This window comes from Paralichthys olivaceus, chromosome 18 (genome assembly GCF_024713975.1).
Source record: "Paralichthys olivaceus isolate ysfri-2021 chromosome 18, ASM2471397v2, whole genome shotgun sequence".
Classification (NCBI taxonomy): Eukaryota; Metazoa; Chordata; class Actinopteri; order Pleuronectiformes; family Paralichthyidae; genus Paralichthys; species Paralichthys olivaceus.
In genome coordinates, this window is record NC_091110.1 from 1,032,543 (window position 1) to 1,056,743 (window position 24,201).

General features: G+C 39.0%; 1 protein-coding gene across 2 annotated transcripts in view; it reads right to left on the reverse strand.

Moving 5' to 3' along the window:
• ncapd3 (non-SMC condensin II complex, subunit D3) overlaps positions 1–24,201 on the reverse strand; it is a 69,512-nt gene that overhangs the window by 32,986 nt on the left and 12,325 nt on the right. For both annotated transcript variants that reach the window (XM_069514348.1, XM_069514347.1), the window contains exons 8-29: positions 22,744–22,877; positions 22,005–22,077; positions 21,692–21,817; positions 20,075–20,327; positions 19,796–19,834; positions 15,695–15,781; positions 15,464–15,537; positions 15,218–15,352; positions 14,795–15,015; positions 14,429–14,620; positions 14,224–14,321; positions 14,033–14,142; positions 13,111–13,218; positions 12,809–12,923; positions 11,553–11,648; positions 10,827–11,065; positions 9,686–9,765; positions 9,028–9,165; positions 8,720–8,853; positions 8,389–8,597; positions 5,557–5,667; positions 2,131–2,298 (exon numbers count right to left, since the gene is read on the reverse strand). In XM_069514348.1, coding sequence (XP_069370449.1) covers positions 2,131–2,298; positions 5,557–5,667; positions 8,389–8,597; positions 8,720–8,853; positions 9,028–9,165; positions 9,686–9,765; positions 10,827–11,065; positions 11,553–11,648; positions 12,809–12,923; positions 13,111–13,218; positions 14,033–14,142; positions 14,224–14,321; positions 14,429–14,620; positions 14,795–15,015; positions 15,218–15,352; positions 15,464–15,537; positions 15,695–15,781; positions 19,796–19,834; positions 20,075–20,327; positions 21,692–21,817; positions 22,005–22,077; positions 22,744–22,877 — 2,940 coding nt within the window. The remainder of the gene's footprint in view (positions 1–2,130; positions 2,299–5,556; positions 5,668–8,388; positions 8,598–8,719; positions 8,854–9,027; positions 9,166–9,685; positions 9,766–10,826; positions 11,066–11,552; positions 11,649–12,808; positions 12,924–13,110; positions 13,219–14,032; positions 14,143–14,223; positions 14,322–14,428; positions 14,621–14,794; positions 15,016–15,217; positions 15,353–15,463; positions 15,538–15,694; positions 15,782–19,795; positions 19,835–20,074; positions 20,328–21,691; positions 21,818–22,004; positions 22,078–22,743; positions 22,878–24,201) is intronic.

Consider the following 24,201-nt stretch of genomic DNA (forward strand, 5'->3'; position numbering starts at 1 on the left):
TAAAAAAAATTGTATTAATTAAAATACATTATTTAACTTTTTATATATTAAAAATGCAATGAAAATACAAAATACAGCGTGATTTTCCTTGATGAGATCTTTATTACGAGAAGAACAACTCTTGTGGCAGTTAAACTGACGTTCAATGGTTAAACTTGAAGATGTGCGCTGCGGTGCTCTAAAGCAGAGCAGCCTGCAGCTGCGAGCTGCAATCTTAAACACAATTGACCCTTGTTTGTTCCAAAATAATAATAAATTAAAAAAAAAAAAATCATGTTAAACAATAACTTAACCAAAAACATAATAATACTTAGGTCTGACAGGTTTTGTCAAAATGTAACTCAAAAACTATCCAAAAGGCACAGAGTCTCAAAAGAGGGTGAGAGAGATCAATTAGGCTACTTAACAAAGCCTCATAAAAATAACTAGTAGGCCGAACTCACAACTTCAGCACCAGTCTACTGATTTTTGTTGATAAAGATAAGCATGTTAACGTGCTATGGGGTCAGACGCGACCGCAGCCTGGTGACCGTCAGTCCAGCCGCCAAAAACACCCGCTCTGTGGGGACTGACGTTGCCGGGATGCATAGGTACCTCTGTACATTATTCGCAATATTCGAGAATTTCATCGATAAAAAAAATAACGTGATCGAAAAAATTCTTAACGATAAATTTTCAATTTGTCGATTAATCATGCCCATCCCTACCTGTAACGATAACAAATTTTGTTGGACATTATATTGTCCAACAAAATATTGTGATGAATTATATTTTTGTCATTATTTTGAAACTATTTTAAACAACTGATAATGCAAAAGCATAATCATGCAAGCAGGCTACACAATTTTAAAAGGGCAATTAACTTCATCCTTATGCATATGCAATCTGACATTTCATTTAGAATTTAAAAAATAAAAATATGCTAAATACATAAAGCATGAATTAAAAAAAACACCCAACCAAAACAATAAATAAAATTGACTCTGGCTCTGTTGACAATATGAAACATTTGGCACAGGATATGTTACGAACTCTGTATACAGGATGGTATGGTTATGATATAAATTAGCTTTTAGGTTAATTAGTGTATTAGGTTAGTATTCCAGCATAAAATGTAGTCTCGCGGCCAGTTTTTTGCTTTTTATTGTTAAAGTGTATATGTGAGTGCTGGAGTGTGGAGGGAGGACACTCAGACAGAGAATCTGCCACATTCCCAGAGGAGATCAGAGAGAGATCAGGTAAATGTCACACGCCAAAATGTACACGAGGGCGAGCAAGGAAAGCTTTAGTCACACTGAACAGATTTCTGATCACATGTATGTATTTTTTTGTGTTTATGAATTGCCTCTTGCCGAATCAGACAATCTAGCTAGCTGCATATGGCCCAGAAGCCAGATATAACCCTGAACTACACAGTGGCTGCCTACTACATTCTACTTTTTCCCACCACAATTTCCCACTGAACCCAAATATTTTTTTATATTTACCGCGAGCTACCATGTGCTCATTCCATTTTTACCAAGCATGCTGACAGTCAGACCTCACTGCAGCATGCAATGCAGTTCTCTCTCTCAAGCAAGAACTTATCTATCAACATATAGTCTGTATACCTGTCAGTCTGAATCTTTTGTGTGTGAGAGTTACGTTTGTGCATTTGCATCTCAATATGTTGTCTGCCAAATGAAAACTGATTTTCAGTACTTCGAACTATTTATATAAGTTCAAGTGATGTCACATATCTTGTATTGTCTAACAAAGCTGAAACAGTCAAATAAAAATAAACAGTTTATCACACATATACATATATATATATATATATATCTTCCGCAGAATATGTAAACATAAAATCAGGATGTCTCCTCCACTGAGTGAAACTATAGGAGGGTAATAAATACCTTTGCATGCTTAGTGGGAGGGGGCTGTGAGTTATGAGTACACAGATTCTCCTATGTTCTTTGATCATTTGTGCATGTCATTCAGGTGATGTCTTATGTGAGTCCATCTGCAGATGCTGAATTAAAGTGTTTGACTTTGTGCTTGTTTTCACAGAAATTGCCACCACAATATATATATATATGGTAAATATGCATTGACTACAAATGAGCTTAAACAATTTCAGAGTATTCTGACCTGTGCAGTGGGAGTTTTAGCATCTCCTGTCAGGGTGCAAATTTCCATCTGTTCCTCCATTTCTCTCTCCTTCTCAGCTGTCCTCAGAGCAAACTCCACCTCAGCCATTAGCTGTTCGTCACCAGAGAAAAACTCTCTCACCTCATTACGGTAGTCCTGCATAGTTACCTGATTGGAAAAAGCATAATACATATAATACTATTACTTTTTTCCTCAACCTGATCACTTGCTAAAAAAGCAGGGATACAGCCTATTACCACAGCAGTAGAGTTACAGTCAAATCCTGATGAAGTAAATTTATATTTAAGGCTGTAGAAGTACAGTTAAGGTACAGTGTGAGTTAAACTTTCCCAGCCTGTTTCCAGCTAAAAGCCATTACAGAGCAGGAAGCCAAGATGCAATGAAGTGGGACTTGCAAATCATTCAACATGCCTAACTTTCTCACACAAAACCACCATTTGGGGCGATAAATAATAATAATTAGGAAATGTCTTCACCTTCCAAACAAACCGCTTTGAACAAAACAAGAGATATACAGTTTGGCGCAGAGGAGAAGTGGATTTGAACTGGTCATATGAACTCATCAAGCAATGACGAATAAAAACCCAGGCTCAACTCAATAAAACTGCATTTTTCCCTCTCACCTGCCACAGACTAGTGTTTACAGTGAGGGAGTCTTTTACTGGAGGCAAAGGCACTCACACGTGATTAGGGATGAAAAAGTTACCAGTTTCACAGTTAACCATGATGAGTGTTACCATGTGACATTTTAATTATAATTAAAACTGATGATAGTGTAGTGTAAAGATCATGGTAAAACTATCCAACCACAAGGGCATGCATTTTCTGACCCACATAATCTCCTGCAGTGCTTTTCAACTAGGGCTGCAAAGCAGCACTGATAGGACCTGAGCACTTCCGACTCTCGACCTTATGCAGTCGCCGAGGGGGGATGGTCGGGGACCAGAAGAAACGGCTGTGTGTTACGTGCGTTTTGCGCACTGTGGGAAGGATAAACGCTTCACTTCCTGCGTCCGTCACACAAAGGCGAACCACGCCTGCGAAAATTTAGGTAAATCAAATCAAAGTTATAAAACGAGGATAACTTCCTGCTGCTAGTATACACTATCACTAGATACATACTTATAGATCTGTTCAGGTCAGGGCTCTGATAAAGTGTGACCACTTTTAGGCCAATTGGACAATGTACAGTGGAGATAAATACAACTTACTGTTTCATGTCGAATCAGTAGGTGTACGCTGTGACGATGAGTCAAATTGGAGCTGTTTATGCCTGGACTGTGATCATTAGTTTAAATTTTGGTGCCAATTGGACAATGAGCAGTGGAGTTATGAAAACTTCTTCTCCTTTGGCGAAGGATCAACCTTCGCTGCATCTCAATGTTTACACAGTTTGTGAAATGTAACAAGTCTGACCATGTTCTTATAGCTTGTCTGAGCTCATTTGAGCTGTATATTGTAAAGCAGCAAGCAGCAGTGCATTAATGTATTAAACATGACACTTCCTGTCGCCAGCAGGTGGCGCTGTCACAATGAATCAATATTGACATATGGATCTGTTCAGGGTGGTACTGTGATCGATGGCGTTTGATGAAAACTTACAGTTTCCATAGCATGTGCCGTGCAAAAAACAAGACATTTTCTGTTGGCACCAGGGGGCACTGTGATTTTGAGTCATTATTTCTATGAAGATGTCATCAGGCCGGGACTCTTGTCTTACATCTCCAGTTTAAAATATATTGGACCATCTGTCTCCGAGATACAACAACCTTGTGTTTTGAGTGTAGTCAAACTTTGACGCCACGTCAAAATCAAATCCTATGATGTTTCTGATCCTAGTTTTTAATTTTGGTGCTGATTGGACGGTGCACAGTGGCGTGAAAGACTATGACCTATGGGTAATATTGTCATATTGAGCAGTTCAGGTCTGTACTCTGATTTTAGGTTTAAATATTTGTGCCAATTGGAGAATGCAAAGTGGTGTTAATAACTGATGTTTTTAACACATCAGTTTCAATAGGTCCTGAGTACTGACAGTGAAAAACTACATTTATACAGAACCTTTTAAAACAAAGTTACAAAGTGCTTTACACGATTAAACAAATAAAGGCAACTATTTTTTTTTTATCAAAATGGCCCTCCCCCTATTTAAATTGTCCTACCAATGTTCCTAAACAAAAGTCAAACCTAAAATTTACAGTGATTCAGCAATGAAGTAAATCCAGCCGCTGAATAACTCACTGTTCCACAATGAACTGCACAGATAGCTGTAGTGATTCTTATAGTGGTGGAGAGGAGAATGTTTAACAAACTGCTTTAGACTCAGACAACTCCACTGTCACAAGGACAGATTCAGGAAGTCATTCCTGCCATCCGCCATCAGGTTCTATAATAACTCCTTGTAGCAAAATAACAACTGATGGTTTAACTTCACTACATTAGTCTCCTATTCCCATCTGCATTGTAAATTGAATTTATTCGCTGCTATTTATAATGACTGGTATTCAATATCAGTAGATGTTATTCTCGTAGATTGTATATAGTAGCTAGTCTCTTCTGCACATCAATATATCACTTACTACCTGCACTGTTTTATCACTTTATCGCTGTACCACATCTACTCTTGCAATGTTTTATTGTTTTATTGAAACATTCAACTAGTCTCCTCTGTTTTTAACTTAAACTTTTAACTTTGCCTCAATTTAGCTCTGTCTGAACAACTCAGTCACCATGAAAACATTTTTGTCCTTATTGCACATGTCTGTACTGCTGGAACAAAAGAATTTCCCCTCAGGGATGAATAAAGTATGTCTATCTATCATCAGCATCAGACGATTGTTCAAACAGACAATGGTTGGAAATGGAAAAGACATTTACTGAGCCAAGTCTGTACTACTGCATAGCAGAGTAACACAATGGCATTAATACATTGCTGAAGAAAAGAATCATTTTAGGTTTATGAGAAATCTCTCATCATGTTAAATAAACCACATTTGTGTTACACCCAGACTGATTTTGGAGACTGCACCCCTTTTTTCATGTAACTCATCACAACTCGGTGTTCCTTACCAGGGAACCCCCTTACCTGCCTTCAAAGCTATGTGAACATGAATTACCATGTCTGTACCCTTTGTTCACAAGCTGGGACAGTTAGTCAGTCAGTCCCCCCAGAAAAGGGGATGCCCTTTTCCACTATATAACTGTCGCCCTGCCCTTCACTCTGGGTCAGTCAGCTATCTCAGATCTGTTCTATACTGTATTTTTTGTATACAAAATGCACAGAAGTCATAATTTACAACGGTAAGAAAAAAAATAGATACTCATATGTCACTGACAAAAACAAGATTAAAATGTGTACAGTGACATCAGGCATACATCCTCCACATGTCTATGGTGTGGTCTCACCTGCAAGTAGGCCATGAGGTCTCTGAGAGCAGGAGAGCGTTTCTGCTCCAGGAGAATCTTGAGGGTAATGATGAGAGGAACTGTGTTCTCTATGAAGGCCTTCTTCTGTACCTGTGGATCCAAGTTCAGAAGTTCTCAAATTAGCTCACATGAAATCTGGGCACAATTTCCTAATAGAATTTAACAGTTGGGGCTCACAGGAAACCTTTGGCCATATTACGATTCCATCCACCGAAACGTGTAATATAAGGTTAATTTTCAATATCGATAGTACAATATATTTTTCGGATCAACTACTCCTTTAAACTGTCAAGTGTGCATCTTCACTGATGTCATTGGCAGATCAGATGAAAGTCTATGCTTTTAACAGATTACTGTGGAGGAGGAGGAACTACACCCTCCAGCAAACTGCTACAAATCAAATGTGAAACTTTTCAAGAGAAACAGGCATTTTGAAAAGACACGTGTTAATTGTGAGCAACCTTGAATTTTTTAGTTGTTAAATCAATGAATCAAATTGTATTTGTATAGCCCATATTCACAAATCACAATTTGTCTCATAGGGCTTTAACAAGGTGTGACATTCTCTGCCCTTAACCCTCAAAAAGGGTAAGGAAAAACTACAAAAAAACAAAACATTTTAACAGGGGAAAAGAACGGTGAAACCTCAGAAAGAGACACATGAAGGATCCCTCTCCCTGGACGGACAGTGCAATAAATGCCACGTATAACAGAGAAAATCAGAAAAATTTTGTATTTACAGCACTGATTAGAATAAACAGTTTGTAGCATAATGGAAGGTAAAATAATTGAGGAATTATTGTCTTTAATGGTAACACTTATTAGGGAACACATATTAACCATTAACTAGTTGCTTATTAGCATGCAAATTAGTAGCATATTGGCTCTTTATTAGTCATTATAAAGCACTTAATGCTTTATTCTGCATGACCTTACTCAACTTCCTGTCTTCATTAGTTTCACCTGTTTGTCCTGAGCCACTTGTCTCTAGTTTGTCACTAGTTCAGTGTATTTAATTTTCTGTGCTTCCCTTGGTCTTTGTCCTTTCGTTGTCATATTATGTCTTCCTATGTGGTCGTCTCACCACCCCGTCGTTGTATCTCCTCCCTCAAGTAAGTTCTCTAGTGTCTCCCGTGTTTTTGCTGAGACCATTTTTGAGTTTACTGTTATTTTGGATTTTGTTTGATCTCTTCCTTTGAACCTTTTGTAAGAGCCCTGCCTTAATTATTAAAGGACACTTTTTGTTAAAACCTTTTTGTTCTGCATTTTCAGGTCCACCTGCTTCTCTTACCGTGACACTAATTTAGTGAAGCTAATACAGGAGAAATATTATCTATTTTCCTGGTTCTTGTCAGGAAACAAGCATTTTGGACAAGCTGCAGAGTCTTTAAAGACTTACTGCTAGAGCCTGATAATAAGGAGGGCTGGATGTAAGAAAGGCTTGGACTCATTTTTCTGCATCTTATTTGCACACATTGGAATCAGGGCGGTTCCATTAATGCCAATTAACTGTTCCAGTCTCTGTAATAACACTTAATGATCAACAGTGTTGAATGCTGCACTAAGATCCAGTAGGACAAGGACAGACACAAACCCTTCATTTGAAGCCATTAGAGGGGTTGTGTAAAGTTAAAAAGAATAACTGGAGATGAGTAATAAGAACTGACAGAAAAAATTAAACAAATCCCCTTTTCAGCCACAAGACGCACATAAATGTTAGAAGAGTCACAGCTCATTGCTGCTATTAAAAGTGCATCTTGCATAGTTTTGAGATAGAGATATTACATTATCAAGGCAAAAGATGTGTTTGACCTTTGACCACCAATTTATAATCAGGTCATCCATCATTTAAAGTAAATTTTGTCAGATGTATTGAAAGGACTCGATAGGCAGTCCTCAAATTCATTGAAAGGTGACCTTCGACCCCCAGGCACCAAAATCAAATCAGTTAATCTTTAATAGAAATGTGCTTTGTGAGGTCAGTGAGTTTGACCTTAGACAACCAAATTTGGCTCAGGTCGTCCTTGAGTTCAGGTGAATCATCATTATTAATATTATTAATTGGTACTGCTATCATTGCCCCTGTTGTTATTAAGACCTTCATTACATTTGGAAGAATCACTATTGTTCTTATCATTATAACAACTAGTCCCAACAGTGATGACAACAATTTTTTCCTTGTCTCTAGCTCTCTCTTCTTTCTCCTCAATTTCTCAACACAACCGGTTGAGGCAGATGACCAACCCATTGTGAGTTTTTTTTTTTTTTTTATTAAAAAATGTTTTAACTCTGCTCCTATACAGATCAAATTAGACTGAATTAAATAAAACCTTACTATCCATCCCACAGTAAATTGCCAAGCATTATGTTTTTTGCATTACATTGAATTTTATTGTGCTGATTTTGTTTTTTATTACACTGCATCGCAATAGGGGTTTATTATATCAAATTACCTTAGTGGTGGCCTCATATGTATATTCTAATGCATCAAGATATGTATTACACATGCCCCAATGATGGGGAGATCCACATCCCTAGGGTGCAGTCACGAGGGCTAAGCAAACTGCTGGATAGTCTGTGAATATCTAAAATGTTGGCTGTCTGCATTTTAAAATTCAATGCGCTATCTGTATAAACACAGAAAAGATGTGTGTACATTTCTGTTTAAAAAATCTTATAGACACTGATTAAGTCGAGCTGAAAATAAAAGGTAACTAATAAGTTATGCGACATTACATTTGCTGCTGACTAAAAGAATGCAATATTTTTAATTGATAACAGTTTACAGGTCACTTTATCAGAATTACTTGCCTGGGAAACCACCTTTTTCTGAGCGGCCTGTAGAACTGTCTTAGCCATTGTGGCCATGTTCTCCTCCTCTGTTTCCTCCCCTGCCATGACACCTGTTGGAGCAGATATGGCCTGCAGCTTCATCTCCTTCAGGCTCAAAATGTTGAAGGTCTCGGATAACATTTCAGCACCATCTGTATCCAGAGGTAGCTCTTCATCCACAAAGCATGCTGGACAGAAAAGGGTAAAGAAAATTTACAAGAAAAACCAGTGACTTTTGTTATACACAGCAGCAGAAAGAATTTTGACCTGACAAAGTTAGTTTATATTCCAAATCCAAACAAATGCTTACCTAAGACAGTCTGGCTGATCTTGTTGGTAATGTGAAAGCGCTGGGCGTCTGTGAAGTGCTCCAACAGGAAGCGGTAGATCTGAAAACGCTTCTCACGGTACTGAACCCCTTTCAAGGAGAAATGGAGCTTTCCACTGCATAGAAATGAGGCAATGAATGAACAAAACAAACTGAATTCCCTTTTCAAACCCTTGCATGAATTGTAACACAATACATATGTTTGTTATTCGTACAATCTCTCAAAATATCACAGAAATAAAGACAAACATGAACTGGGTAACATAGATGATATTCCTACAGCTTAATACCTCTCACTTTGAGGGAACTTGTTGTAAGTGTTGTGTTTGCTGTAGGAGTTGAAGAAGAAAATGCACTCAATGAAGTGCTGGCTGAACATTTCTGGGTTCTTCTTCAATAGCAGGTGGAGCAGGCAATATTCACAGAGACTGTGAAAGAAAACAGCAGGCACTTCAGTTTGATATTCTAGTGGATTTCTTTATTTGATTCAAGCTCTTTGAGTTGATTTAACATGCAATGTGCAGTGACCAGGGCATGCACTCATAACATTTAATAACAAAGTTGCAGCATAGTGTATGATCTTCATCTGGTACATTACAATAGTAATAAAAACATTTTGATATATAATGTCCCTTTATACTTGTGAATATTACCTACATCCAAAATAAATACTGATACGATTTTGCTATTATGTAACAGATACTCCAATTTAAGTTAGTACCATTGTCATGTAGTATGACAGCTTTTTTGTTGGGTTATTTAAAGTAATTTTTCAAAATCATACATCACGCAAGTATGGCTGCATTGGATGCTAAAGGTCAACAGGACCTTGCTTTTAACTTTTCATCACAGTTGGTAATCTTGTACTCAACATAGTTTTATCTGATGTTTATAGATTGCTAAATGATGTACTCAGTCATCTCTCGAGCTGTACAAGTTATGACTTACCTGGCAATGGCAGGGACTGGGTCGACCAGTACCACCATGAAACGAAAGAAGAGTGAGCCCTTCCATTTCACAAAGTCCTCCTAGAAAAAAAACAGAGGGTTACAAATAGGGCTGCTTGACAATGGTAAAAAAATCATAATCACGATTATTCACTGACTTTGGAAACATCACACATTTATTGACCTTTCAAGAAAAATCATTTTAGTGTCTCCTGTCTGCAGGAGTGTGTTTGTGAAGCTCTTGACACAAACTGACGATCAAATTTTTTATCAATTGATAGTGCTGGATCATGAATCTGAGTGCTTCAGTTACTTCAATCCTGATATCCTGGCTGTGCATGCCACGTTATGTCTTGAGTGTGTAACAGGTGAACTACATGTGCACAAAATGTTTGACTTATTATACGTGTTTAAATATGTGTCTCATTAACAAACAAAAAGTAGACTTCAAGTACTGTACATGTCCTATTATAAGTGTTTATTGTGACAGTGTAAAGTGAGCATAGGTGAGCAGGACAGTGAGGAGGGAGGAAATGCGGTACGGTACAAGGATACCTGGCTTTTAATGTGCATTTGCTGCAAAGATTTTGCAGCTGCAGGCCGCTGTAATGTCGTAGTGTTTAGTTGAGTATACTGTATAGCCCGACTTTTATTCTTGCTTGCTCATTGTAGGAACTGTTGGGTTTCCCTATATTAAATAAGATTTTAAGGTCTTGACCTTCTATGTAAAGTGCCTTGAGACAATGTATATTAAGATTACGCGCGATACAAATAAAATTGAACCGTCGGACTCTGATATAGTTTATGAACACCACTGTTGTCACAAACGAAGACTCAAGAGAAGGGTTAACTGCGGTACGCCTGACCTCACTGCAGAACACACATGTATTGACTCAGCTGACTGCCACATTGGGAGGTGCGTGGAAAAACAAATAATAATGATTGCCTAATTAGTCCAAAAGATTGTGTGTAGAATACAAAAAAAACAGCCTACTGATTACAGCATGCGCATTTTTGAACTGGCATTTCACTCAGCCACAGTATAAGTAAAGGCCTTTGTAGGTCTACTTGACATATAATTACATGAGAATCTTACATTTCATTTTCAATGTGTAGAGTAGAATTTATAGAACAATTCCCACCTGGAGCAGGTTGGTCAGCGTTATAAGAGCCTGCTCCCTGATGACAGCTTCATTGTCTCTCAGACAGGCAGATATGTTGGGGATGTAATGATCCACGATGGTAGTGTATCGAACACACAAATCACACATGATCACCACCAGATTGTTGCGCACAGCAACCTCTGTGCCAACCTCCAGCTCCCTGGCAAATACTGGCAAGTACTTCTGGACTAGTTCCTCATGCTGTAGACACAGTTTACCTAAACCAGACAGTTGCCACAAGAGCAGAAACATTACATGTATGATGAGACAGCAAGAATAAATGGAGATCAAGGCAATTTCGCAATAAAGGTTCAGTGTGAAGAATTTAGTGAAATCTAGTGGTGAATTTTACAGCTGAATATTCCTCCCCTCCCCTTCCAAACATTAAAGAGAACCTGTGGTCAACTTAAGTTGCAATGAAAACTCAAAAGGTTTTAGTTTGTCCAGTTTGGACAACAGAAAAAAACATGGCGGCCTCCACAGAGAGGACCCCCCCCCATGTAAATAAAAATGACCCATTCCATGGTAAAGAAAACAACAATTCATACAATTTAGATAATTACACACCGGTGAAAACATCAGTAGGATAATTTTATATTCAATTTCTGCCAAAAATTCCTTTCACCCATTTTACACACTGAACCTTTAAGAAAATGTTACACAGATTTGACTTAAAATGAAAGAGAAAATGAGAGCAAAGTTTACCTAAAGTGATGACTGCGTGGGCTTTGACTCTAGAAGGGAGAGAGTTTGCTTTGAATTGGGAAAGAGGCAGCAAGGCTTGCAGTTCCTCCTGGCACTCTGTCAATAACCAGCATAAAGAAAAAGTCAGTCATGTAAACCATGTTAACATACAATAGTTGAAAGTCCCTTACCGTAGAGCTTGACTTGATTTATGCATTGTGCAAGATGTTTGGAAAAAATGGTAGAGAAGAGATCAAATAGAAATGTATTGTATGTATGATTCGTGTTAGATTTTAAATTATTCTAAATTATTTTTATAATTTGCTGTGCCTAAAAAACAAGAAATTAGAGCAGCTTTTGGAAATTCAGAATATAATCTGCATTGGAGCTTAATTAAACAGGTCTATATATCAGCAAAGAGTAGCTTATATCACAAATACTAACTTGTCATACCAACTTGTCACCACTTTACCTGTTTTTAAATCATTGCTTAAAACACATTTTACAGAAATCCTTTTTATACCTAAAGATGATCATGCACAGTAAATGTACAGAATTGTTAAACTAGCTCAGAGGACAATTTAAAAAAATACCTAGTCCAACATACAACACTTTTGATGAAACAAAGGATCTCAGGAATTTCTATCAAGAATGTTGAACAAGTCAATATTAGTGTATTAGTAACAAAAACAGCTAGTATCTGATGGGCCTGCCAGCTGTGGTCATAGGGTAACACCATGCTGAGGGAAGCCATCAAGCAAAAATGTTCTGATACCACCATCGGAAATGCTCTAATTACTGCCAAAAATAGGCAAGAATGCAAATATATATACCAATCCGATACAAACCCTTTATTTTACAAATGATATTAGTTTGACCTAGAATAGGGGGGATATTATTTTCCCAGAAATCACTTCTGAAACTGCAGTTCTGAAACTGCTGCACGACCACCAGACTGACTGCCAGTCAGCCTACAGTTTTTAGGGTGACAAAGTGATTTTCGGTAGTGTAGTATTAGCTATAGCTAAATCAATAAATTAGTCAGCGTGTGTACATAAGTAGGGAATTTTTTTTCTAATTTTATATACAGGTACCCTACCACTTGGCCCTACCCCTTCATTTTGAGCATGGCCGGGAAGGGGTAGTTTTGTCCCATTTCTATGTGATCTAGGGGCAAAGGAAGAGGAATCGAGACAGGCCCAAAGACAAACGTGTGTGAGAATGTGTGTTAACAAATCCGCAAGGTTCCAATTAATTTTCTCATCCATTCTCCATACCTCCCAGTTTGTCAGAATGTATTGTGAGGACAGACTCCACCAGCAGCACAGTCCTTTTGCCAACTTCAGCAGGGCAGTGAAGTGACACCACACCAAGCGTGTGGAGATGTTTAACCTTGAAGAGAGACATTTTTTTATTATACAAGAAGCACCACTAAATGGTACTGACCAGGGATGATGTAGGATATTGGGTCTGATGTGGACAAAACTGAAACCCTAAGTCTTTTACAATGACAGCAACAACTTCAAACTGATTCCTGACCTTAACCTGCAAGGAAAAGCAGTATAGAGTTAATTCCCACCATCAGCTCCTCGTTGAGGTTCTGGGCTCCCTTTTCATTCAGGATGATGGATGATAAATAACCCTCACATAGTGACACCAGCTCACCGCAATGCTGATTCAGAAATGCCTGAAAAAAGAAAGCAAATAATAACACTACTACTATTGTTACGCAGATGACAACCAGCTGTGCTTATCTATGAAGCCTCATGAATCTAATCACTTAGTAAAATTTCAGGGTTAAAGCCTGGATGACCTATAACTTTTTACTTCTAAATTCAAACAAAACCTTAAAAAGTGACAAAAGTGTTATTTTCAAGGCAGGTCTGGGCCTGCCCAATTCTTAAGGTTCCTGGCGCACCTGCAGCTGACTTCCTGTTTCCGACTAATCATTTCCTCCATCTAAGAACCCAGGTCATCCCTCTACTCAGTATTGGCTCTTACAGTTTTTATCTCCCTGCTTGGGTTGCAAAGTCATACACTGTGTCTTTGCCCGTCTCAGAGACTGATCTTTGCGTTGATTAGTTTGCATGCATTGTTCAGTGATCACTCTCCTGGCTTCCACCCGTACAATGCCGCATTGCTCATTCTCAGCACGTTACGCACAATGGCCACGTCAGAGACTTCCTGTTTCCACCAACATCAACCTGTGCTTGAGAAGTTGATCAGATTGTAATATTTTATTTGGAATATGGGTCGCTGGGCTCAGTACATATGTACATAAAAAGCTACTCCACAATTCCACAGCCAGGATGGTATCCACATTGCTCCCCTTGTATTGAAGATTCAACAATCAACAGCAGCCTCCTGGGTCTGTCACTCCACAGATACTATTCCCAACCAGTTTACGACAATAAATAGGGATGTCAGACTCTTTTTATTTTTTAACATTCTAATTAGGAAAAGATACTAAATATTATCAGTAAGAAGGCAAGATCTCCAACCTGAGTCTGTTTGATGTCATCACTACAGCTGAGCTGATAAAGAGTCTCCACAGCAGCACTGATCACCTCTAGAGCCAAGTTGAACGTTTTCAACCAAGACATCAAATCATCTGGTGAGAGATAAATTTGATAAATTCTAACATTTGCTGAATACAGTTAATTTTCCCATTATGTCATACCACATCACTTACCAACAATCCTGTCCTTGGTATCTTCATTCAAATATGCAGCAATATTTCCTATCACACACAGGATGTGACAGCAGGTTGTCACATGTGTGTCCTTTGAACTAAGAACAAAAATAAATGCACAATAAATGTATGTACTGTAAGGGAATTCTTTCCAGAAAATTAAAAATGAGCTTAAAGTTCAGATAAATAAATTTGTCCCTCACACCTGACCATGTGGTCCCAGGCTTCCAGGATCTTTCCATAAGGCAGAATGGGAGACAAAACAACAGCCTTGGAGAGAAATAGCCAGGCCCCATCGGCATGATCTGCCTTTGTGTGTGAGATGAGGTTGGCGATGAATGTCGGTGTGAACTTGTCTTGTTTGGACCAGATGGTGAAAGCCCTGCTAAAATATGGGCTTGAGTGCCAGGACAAAAATAAAATCAGGAAAGGTGAGATGACAATGCTCCAAAGCTATTTAAGGTCAGTAAAAATTGAAAAGACTGCTGCAACTGAGTTATTGTACAGCATTCATTTCAACAATATGACATGTTCTTATTATTTATTAATGAAAAACTGAAGTTGGTCCAACCTGAGATTCTGGCACTTGTGACAGAGCATGCACAGGAGGTCCCAGGTAAGCCTCTTACTGGTATCCAGGTGGCAGCTGGCAGAGTATGGCTTGACCTGACTGAGCAGGAGCTGATCCAGAGCCTCCAGCGCCTTGTCCTGCACTGAGTTCTCAGAGTCTGCCAAAGCTGGCACCACACCCTGCAGCCATGCTTTTTGCACCATACTGCATTCTGGTTTAGCCTGGTGGTCAAGGCAAAAAGAAAAACATTTAATAACAAATTACTTTTTGAAATATGTATTTTTCTTGTCATTAGATTGTTTGACAGCATGCAGATTGTTATTTTATGCAGCAAGAGAAACAATATCCTGTTTGACGAATGACAGCCCTTTTAGCATTTTTTTGTGTGTTCTGTGCCTCTCAGAGTTGCTAGCTGAGACTCACCAGAAGTAGCTCACCCATACACTGCAGGGCCTTCTTCCTCACAGACACAGCAGGGTCTCTGCAACGCTCCGACAACATAGCCAAGTTTTCCCAGCTCATGGGGATCACAGCATGTCTCAGGAGACTCACCAGGGCCTAGGAAGGGACAACAGAGCAAAGTAATTTGTGCATGTCGTTTCACCACTGTCTTACTGCACAGAAAGCCACTAAAATGACACTGGTGGCTGAAAGCTCGGCTCCAGGTACCTGCAGTGCTGATTTCCTCACGTTAATCTTGGAGTCTTTCACACGTTGCAGGAGAAGAGTCGTGTTCTCTCTTGCTGCATTGAAAATATATATCAATTCACATATCTTTTAGTCAAGCTCAGACTTTGAGTGTGTATAATTGATGGAAAAGAGGCATTATAACGAGAATAATGATAATAACACCCATAATTGAAATAATTTGATTAATACACTTGGATTTGCTTGTCTCACCATTACAGCCAAAGCTGTCAGTGCTGCTGATCTCCACAGTCATGAATGGTAGACTATGGTAGGTTTTCTGCTGGGACGTTACACTACCTAAAACATAAACACATCTATTAAAAACACCTACACTGCAACACTTCAAAAAATGTGTGCTACAGTGCAACAGTCCTGGGTATCTAGCATAGCTTAATTTAAATGCACCTGGCTGAACTTCATAGCACACCATCAAGTACAAAGAGCAGTGAAAGCTTAATTTAAGACTTTTTTTAAAACTTACTTCAAAAGCAAATTTATCCACATTTATATCATTTCTCTGGGTAACAGCATAAAAGCAATAATCTGAAATCAAGTGTGTGCGTGTGTGTAAAATAAAGTGTTGATAGATTTTCTACAAACATGTTCACAAAATGAGGGATGGCTGAGAAAGGGGTTGCACCCCCCTCTTACCCCTACAAATCACCCTCTGCATAGAAGCAAACACCATGCTGGGGGAATTATAAAATGTTTGACCTGTTTGTTGTTCAGATTCTTTGCACGCCCATGTCTTGTACTTTGTCTCCCTCTTGAATGTGGCTTTTGCATTTCCTGCATCTCGCTAAACCCAACAAGAAACATGAAGATCACCACTTCGCAAAGTGTCATTCAACCTCGTTCTAGTTAATCCTTGGCCAACATCTAAACATTTTTTGTCTTTCCCTGCTTCCTTGTCCGTCACCCACGCTCAGCCAGCATCTCCATTGCTCATGGTGAACACACTTAAATTAACTGAAGTCAGCGTGCCCAGTTAGTACACACAGCCACACTCTTCCTGGAACTCTTTGTTTGGAGTGGATCTGTGCCTCAGGACCACAGAGTCTAAGTATACTTTGTCTGCACAAACTGTTGTTGATGATGGTACAGTTTGCTATATTGCGGTGTCAGCACATTCTTCTTTTGTATTAAATAAGAAAGATTATGCTTTTTCAGTTTTTCCCTCGAGTGTGTTAATTCAGTTATTTTGTATGTAAAAGATCAGTTCTCAGTAAAGAGAGCTCATATGCCCCACAGAAAACTGCTCCTGCAGCTCTTGAAATAACTTGTCAGTTGTCCAATACGTCTTTCTTGTATAATGCATGTGTAGAAACTGCTGTGTCACAGTGCCTGACAAAGCCGGATAACAGACGAGAGCAGAGGCTAGAGTTTCCTACAAGCACTGGAAGCAGTTCACCGATGACAACCGAGTGGGTCAGCAAATCAGAGCAGACTAGGCTTTATCAGGAGGGGGGTGCTCAAAGAGACAGGAGCTTATACCAAGCATTTCACACAGAGGTTGAAAGGAGTTGATGTCAAAAATCTACATGAATCTAATTGTGAACCGTGTGTTCCGTCCTAGTCCAGGGTTTATGATTATTAGGGGCCTAGTGTAAATGTACGTATTCTGGAGTTATTGGAAAAAGGTGTGGCAAAATGTCTCAACAGCAGCCCCTGAAATGCAGCATTTCCATCTGGTTTAACCAATCTCACGAAATTCGCTACACATGTGTATCATGATGAGACAGAAAGAGAGGCCTGAGGCATCAATTTGATTAATGCAATAGGAAGTCGGACATTTTGGATTTAGGGGCCATTTTACACGTGTATAACACCTCCTAGACCTTTAATCAGATCAAATTCATTGAGTGTCATTTTGACTCGAATTTTGAGTTTTAATCACAGGGCGTGACCGTGGCGTAGCGTCAAGTTTTTATGAATCGCCATCAAAACACAAGGTTGTTGTATCACAGCAATGCATGGTCCAATTGAGTCCAAACTGGACATGTATGTAAAGAGTCCCGGTCTGATGACATCTACACAGAATTCATGATTGAAAATCACAGCACCCCTGGTGGCCACAGGAAATGTCTGTTTTTTTTTTTTCTTGTTTTCTCCCTTTCCACCACATACCAAAGGTGCTCTATTGGATTAAGATCTGGTGACTGTGGAGGCCATTGGAGTACAGTGAACTCATTGTCATGTTCAAGAAACCACGAGAAGATGTGACATGGTGCATTATCCTGCTGGAAGCAGCCATCAGACGATGGGTACACTGTGGTCATAAAGGGATGGACATGGTCAGCAACAATACTCAGATAGGCCGTGGGACTTAAACAATGCTCAATTGGTACTAAGGGGCCCAAAGTGTGGCAAGAAAATATACCCCACACCATTACACCATACAAGTATAAATAAATGGTTGTATTTATATAGCGCTTTTCTAGTCTTGAAGACCACTCAAAGCGCTTTACACTACAGTTTGCCATTCACCCATTCACACACACATTCATACATACAGTGCATCTAGAGTAGCACTTTTATTTTTGTTGTTCTATGGGGCAATTCGGGGTTCAGCATCTTGCCCAAGGACACTTTGGCATGCAGATGGGAAGACTGGGAATCGAACTTCCGACCTTACAAGGCAGGATGGATCCATGCTTTCATGTTGTTTACGCCAAATTCTGACCCTACCATTTGAAAGCTCACAGCTGAACTCGAGACTCATCAGACCAGGCAACATGTTTCCAATCTTCTGTTGTCCAATTGTGGTGAGCCTGTGAGAATTGTAGCCCCAGTTTCCTGTTCTTAGCTGACAGGAGTGGCACCTGGTGTGGGCTTCTGCTCCTGTAGCCCATCTGCTTTAAGGTTTGATGTGTTATGGCTTCAGAGATGATATTCTGCATACCTTGGTTGTAACAAGTGGTTATTTGAGTTACGGTTGCCTTCCTATCATCTCGAACCACTCTAACCATTCTTCTCCGACCTCAGACATCAATAAGGAATTTTCGTCCACACAACTGCCACTCACTGGATATTTTCTCTTTTTCTGACCATTCTCTGGTTGTGCGTGAAAATCCGTTCAAAGTCACTTAAATCCCCTTTCTTCCCCATTCTGATGCTCAGTTTGAACTTCAGCGAGTCGTCTTCACCACGTCTAGATGCCTAAATGCATTGAGTTACTGCCATTTGATTGGCTGATTAGCTATTTGTGTTAACAAGCATTTGAACAGGTGTGCCTAATAAAGTGGCCTGTGACAATATTGACTCCTCGTCACAGTGCCAACTGCTGGTGACAGGAAGTGACATGTTTTATACTTTAATGCACTGCTTGTGGCTGTTTAACAATATAAAGCTCAAATAAGCTCAGAAAAGCTATAAGAAGATGGTCAGAATTATGACATTTCCTCAAACTGTGTAAACATTGAGGTGTGGTGAAGGTTGATCCTTCACCAAAGGAGACAAAGTTATAATAATTATTATTATAATTTTACAACTTCAATTTACATAATTGTTTTCAATTGTACTCAAGTTATATATCTGCAACACCATTCTGGCTAAAACTTTATATAAAGTACTGTAGTGGACATAGATAGACAGAATTCACCAGAGAATGTGGTTGTGGTTTACATTGTATTTGATTTGCACTATGGGGTTTGCACTGTTACTTAATCCTGTAAGGAGCTGTGGGGGTTACCATGGTAACGAGGGCACCGGGAGGAGTTAAAAGCGGATGTTTTGCCGACACTCGGAAGTGCTCTGTATTCCAAAAAGTTTGTAAATGAACACACATCAAGAGTTGCAAGAAACGAGAAATCTCCCGACTTATTTATCCCATCAAATCCTACAGTACCTTAAATTGATACTGTATCTGTATGTTTGTTATAAAAAATCTGTAATGCATATAAAGAGGGCATTGTACAAGACAACAAAGCAGTCGCTTTAAAATAAATAGCTGGAAAGATAATGTGTCTTTTGTCTTTTGATCCAGTTAGTAAAACATTTTACAAAAAAATGATCGACAGATTAATGGTTTATCAAAAACTTGTTAAATGCAGCCCTAATGATGTTTACCTCAAAGCATGTTGCAAATGTTCCAGAGTTACATACTTAAGCCATTTGGCATGGTTGGTTGCTTTAACTCGATGAATACAAAGTGATTATTATACATCGGGAAGAGGGCCAAAACGAAATAAAACTATAATTGTAACAAACCAGAATTATCCTTTACAAGTAAGTTGACAAGAAACAAATAATCTGTCTGGTTAGGGTTAGGTCTCCACTTTAACTCAAAATGTAATAAAGGAAAACTTTTACCTTCTGTGGTTTCACCATCCAACAATGTCTGGGTTCCAGCTTAACAGAAGCGTAGACACGTTACTTTAGTGGAAATATGTCTACTAAAACAGTTTATGATTTCAACAACTCTTAAAATATATGCTCTAACAATTCAAATATAATCCCCCATGCTATCATGCATATACAAAAAGTACTGTCTGAAACAGGTACTACCCTAAGCCCCAAAACTAGCCAAGATTATTCACATTTGAATGAATTTCATACAAAAAAACATTTGGTGTTGTGTTTTTTTCTCACTGGCAGAGAAGAGGTTGTGGACAGCCCGGGTGACATTGAGTGAAGGCAGCTCCAGACACTGGGCCAGACAGGAAAGGGCATGACCTTGGATAGTGGGTGATTCATCCAACTGCTGTGCGAACAGCATGTTCTGGATCAGAAATTTGTGTGACAGGAAGCAGGCAAGCTCCGGGTCCAGACACTCCCCCGGCCTCCTCTCGGGCTGCTCTAGCAGTACCATTACCACATCCATAGAGAAGAGTCGGCACACCATCTACACAGAAGGTTTCTCATTAAAAGGTTTGTAGATATCAAATATTTAAAATAAAAATGCTACTATCAACATCCAACCAATGTTAAACTAGGAATACTATATTTTATGTGTTTATCTAATTTTATAATATCCTTACGAACTTGAAAACAAGAGTAGCATCTAAGTGGAAGCCTGGTTAATTTGAAATTAGTTACAAAAGTCACGTTGATGCAAGAAGTAGGTCTTTTGGCGCAACTGCAAGGGATATGAAACTAATATTATTCAAAGCTCTGGAGCAGCAGTAAAAATGCTATTAATTTAAAACTTAATAGTCATTAAATTAAGATGCCACTATCAAGTGAAAAAAAATCAGGACAAAACACAGGGAGCATATTAAAAAATTATCCAACTGCAAAAGAGAAGATTATCTTGTGAAAGCTTATCTTTGTTTAAATGTTTTAATACTTTTGATTCATTTTGATATTTGAAATTCTATTTAGACATGTTTCTCTTTCAGTGTATCAAAATAAGACATGACTATAACATGCTCAATCAGATTCCATTAGTGTATTTAACTGACCTATTGCACCCCGCCTATTGCAGTTAGTAAGTACTGAATTTGATGTCATATCCTCAGGTGTCCTGATAATTTACTAAAGAATCTAGGTGTAGCATGTCATAGTACAAACCATGGTACTTTCTGTCACAGCTAGGGGGCGCTGAGACTATTATAGTATATTGGAATATAAATGATTTCAGGGCAGGACTCTTATCAGACATATGAAGTCTGTGATTGAAGCAAAAACATGGAAGTTACAGCTACTTGGACGTTTTATGGCGAGACATCGAAATTTGCCACACCATGTACATGCCGTGATGAACAAGTTTCATTGTATGGTATTACCAACTCTTTTAGACTCTCCTGAACAAAATTCACATGCGTCGGGTACATGGGCATGCCACAGAACACCAAATGTAAACATGTATTATATTATTATATTTCCTCTTACAGCTAGGGAGCATTATGATTATTAATATTGAGATAATATTGTACAATCATATGGATCTGTTCTGGGCAGATCCATATGATTGTACATGTGAATTTGAGACAGATTGCTCAAAATACAACTTTACATAGTAAAGTCCCGAACATGGCATTTCCCAAGATTTTGTCACAAATCACACCAAAATGTCATGTTCAATCCGAAATGGCCTGATAAGTAGACCTAACATAAATGACAGAATACATCTTTGGGAAAAATGCATTTAACATTTTAGTTGGCTTCAATGCCTATTCCACTAACCCGGAGGAGGTGGGACTTAGGACCAATACTAAGTATCATGTTGTCCATCTTTGTATACAGTCTATGACTGGGATGCATTACCTTTGAGTGTCTGGAAAGGTTGAACAGCCATTTGATAAAGCGGGCATAATCTGTGCTTATCATCTCAGATGTCAGCATACCCACAGCTTGGGCTCCATGGCTCCGAAACTCACTCTTTTCCACCATCTAAACATCCACAGCAGAAAAAGGCTATGCAGATGCATCAGCTAATAACAATCTAACAGCAAACTATTCGAGCAATACATTCATCACGTTTGATGTGATGTCCTCATAACTTTAAAACAGAAATAGCTGAGATTGGCTCTGAACTTTACAGTAATAAATGCAAGCGTGTATTTGCTGGATGATTCACCTGGAAGCAGATATGCTGCAGGAGGATATGCAGGAAAGGTAACGCCAGCTGTTTTAGCTCATCCACAAGATGACTGAAAAGACATAAATTATGTGCAAAGTAATATATACATTTTTGACATGTCTGCAGTTTAACGGTCCAACATACACTAAATAGTTAACAAAGACCAAGTGAAGCATTGGCTTTTTATATACTATCCATACAGATTTCCACATATCCATATGGACATGGGACTAGTTCATGTCACCATTTTCACATGCTCAGGATAATTGTAATGTGTGATGCAACTAATTAGATACAGACAGGCAGTTACCATTAAGAAATCATGTACTGGTGGCTTTATAAAAAAACAGTGATACATTATTTTAGAATTTAACATTAAAACAAATTTTTAGCATGCCTCAGATTTTGATGTGACAGACTGATACTCATAAAATATACATTTTGTAAAGCTAAAGAATCCCAAAACATAATTACCTCCATTTAGCAATGTTTTGACAGGTCCTCATCGTGACTCATGAAATATTTTTCAGTCAAGCCTGCCATTTTAAAGTTATGTATTGACCCACACTTAATCACATAGCAATAAATCAGCTGATGTGGATACATGAACCAAGAAAATTATAACTTTATGCCACAATGCATCACTTGGTTAAAATATCAACAAAATTACTATATACAACGTAGATAAGTAATTTAAGTGTTTGGTTTAACATTTGATCAAATCACAGCTGTTTACCAAACAAAATGTATGGCAAGGTCGCGGGTGTAGAGGATGGCCTGGCTGAGTACGAGGAGGGAGGGCTTGCCTCTGTTGCCTTTATTCATCATCAGAATCACGTAGAGAAGGCAGTGGAAAACCCTCCGCAAGGACTGTAAAACAGTTTAGATTAGAAACATTAGAAACACATTTGTTAGAACACATTGATATCTGTCATGCCTCATTTTTTACCAGAATGGGAAAGTCAGTAGATTGCCATTTTGAGTAAGTATACTAGTATTTTATTTCATATGAAATGTTTTTTTTTTTTTTCATGTTTTATATTTTATTTGTCTTCACTTCTAGAGCATTTGTGGCATCAATAATTGGGATTTCGATCCCTGTCTCCCCCATTCTGCATGCCAAAGTGTATTCAGGCAATATTTCTCAATTTGCTTTTCGAAAAAATGCTGCACATGGTCTCTCTCTCTCTCCCTCTCTCCCTCCCTCCCTCTCCCTCATTCTCTCTGGGATCCAGCTGCAGCAAAACAACAGCAGTGGTTGGAGAGGCCTTGAAAACCATCTCTGGCCACAAGAAAGCTGAGTCCCAGGCTGCAGGGGGATCAGAAATAAGGCAAAAATTGTCTGAACATGTTCTTCAACAGGTTTGATCAGTCACCTGCCCCTTCCACCATCATGCTAGCCCAGCTGCACCCCCTAACAGCTCTCCCTGTACACTACACCACTCCCTCCTCCTCTATCCACCACATCGCCCCACTGCTCCAATCTGTCTATCACAACAAACTAGGTGAGAAAAGAGCTTATGGAAATTGTCTTCAAATTGAGCCTGGTGCTGGGGAGTGTACCACAGCTCTGGAAGACCTCCCGCGTGGTACTGGCAAAGCCTCACGTACCCAAAAGACCTCAGCAGCTACAGGGACTTAAATCCAACCTGATAAAGATCTCCGCCTCCTGGTTAGACAACTGATGGACCAATCAGCATGGCATCAGGGTGGATGACGCCTGCATCTACCTATAACAAAGAGCTCTTTCTCATTTGGAGAAGCCTGGGAGTACTGTGAGAATCAATGTTCTTTGATTTTTTTCAGTGCTTTCAACACCATTTAACCGGCACTTCTGGGGGACAAACTGGAGCATGCTGGAGTGGACCTCTACCTCACATCCTGGATATTGGACTACCTGACCAACAAACTCCAGTCAAGATGTACGAGGGCCTCACAGGGAACTGTTAAGGGTCAGTTCCTCTTCACCCTCTACACTGCAGACATCATCTACAATACACCATCCTGTCACCTGCAGAGGTTCTCTGATGACTCTGCGATTGTTGGCCTTATCATTGACAAGGACGACAGGGAATACAGAGGATATGGTGGCAGCTGATCATGGACTATGATTCCAACAAGAATGATTGATTGATGCCTACTAACATATTCCACCATTAATGTCAATAAAATATGGGTTATAAAATATATTGAT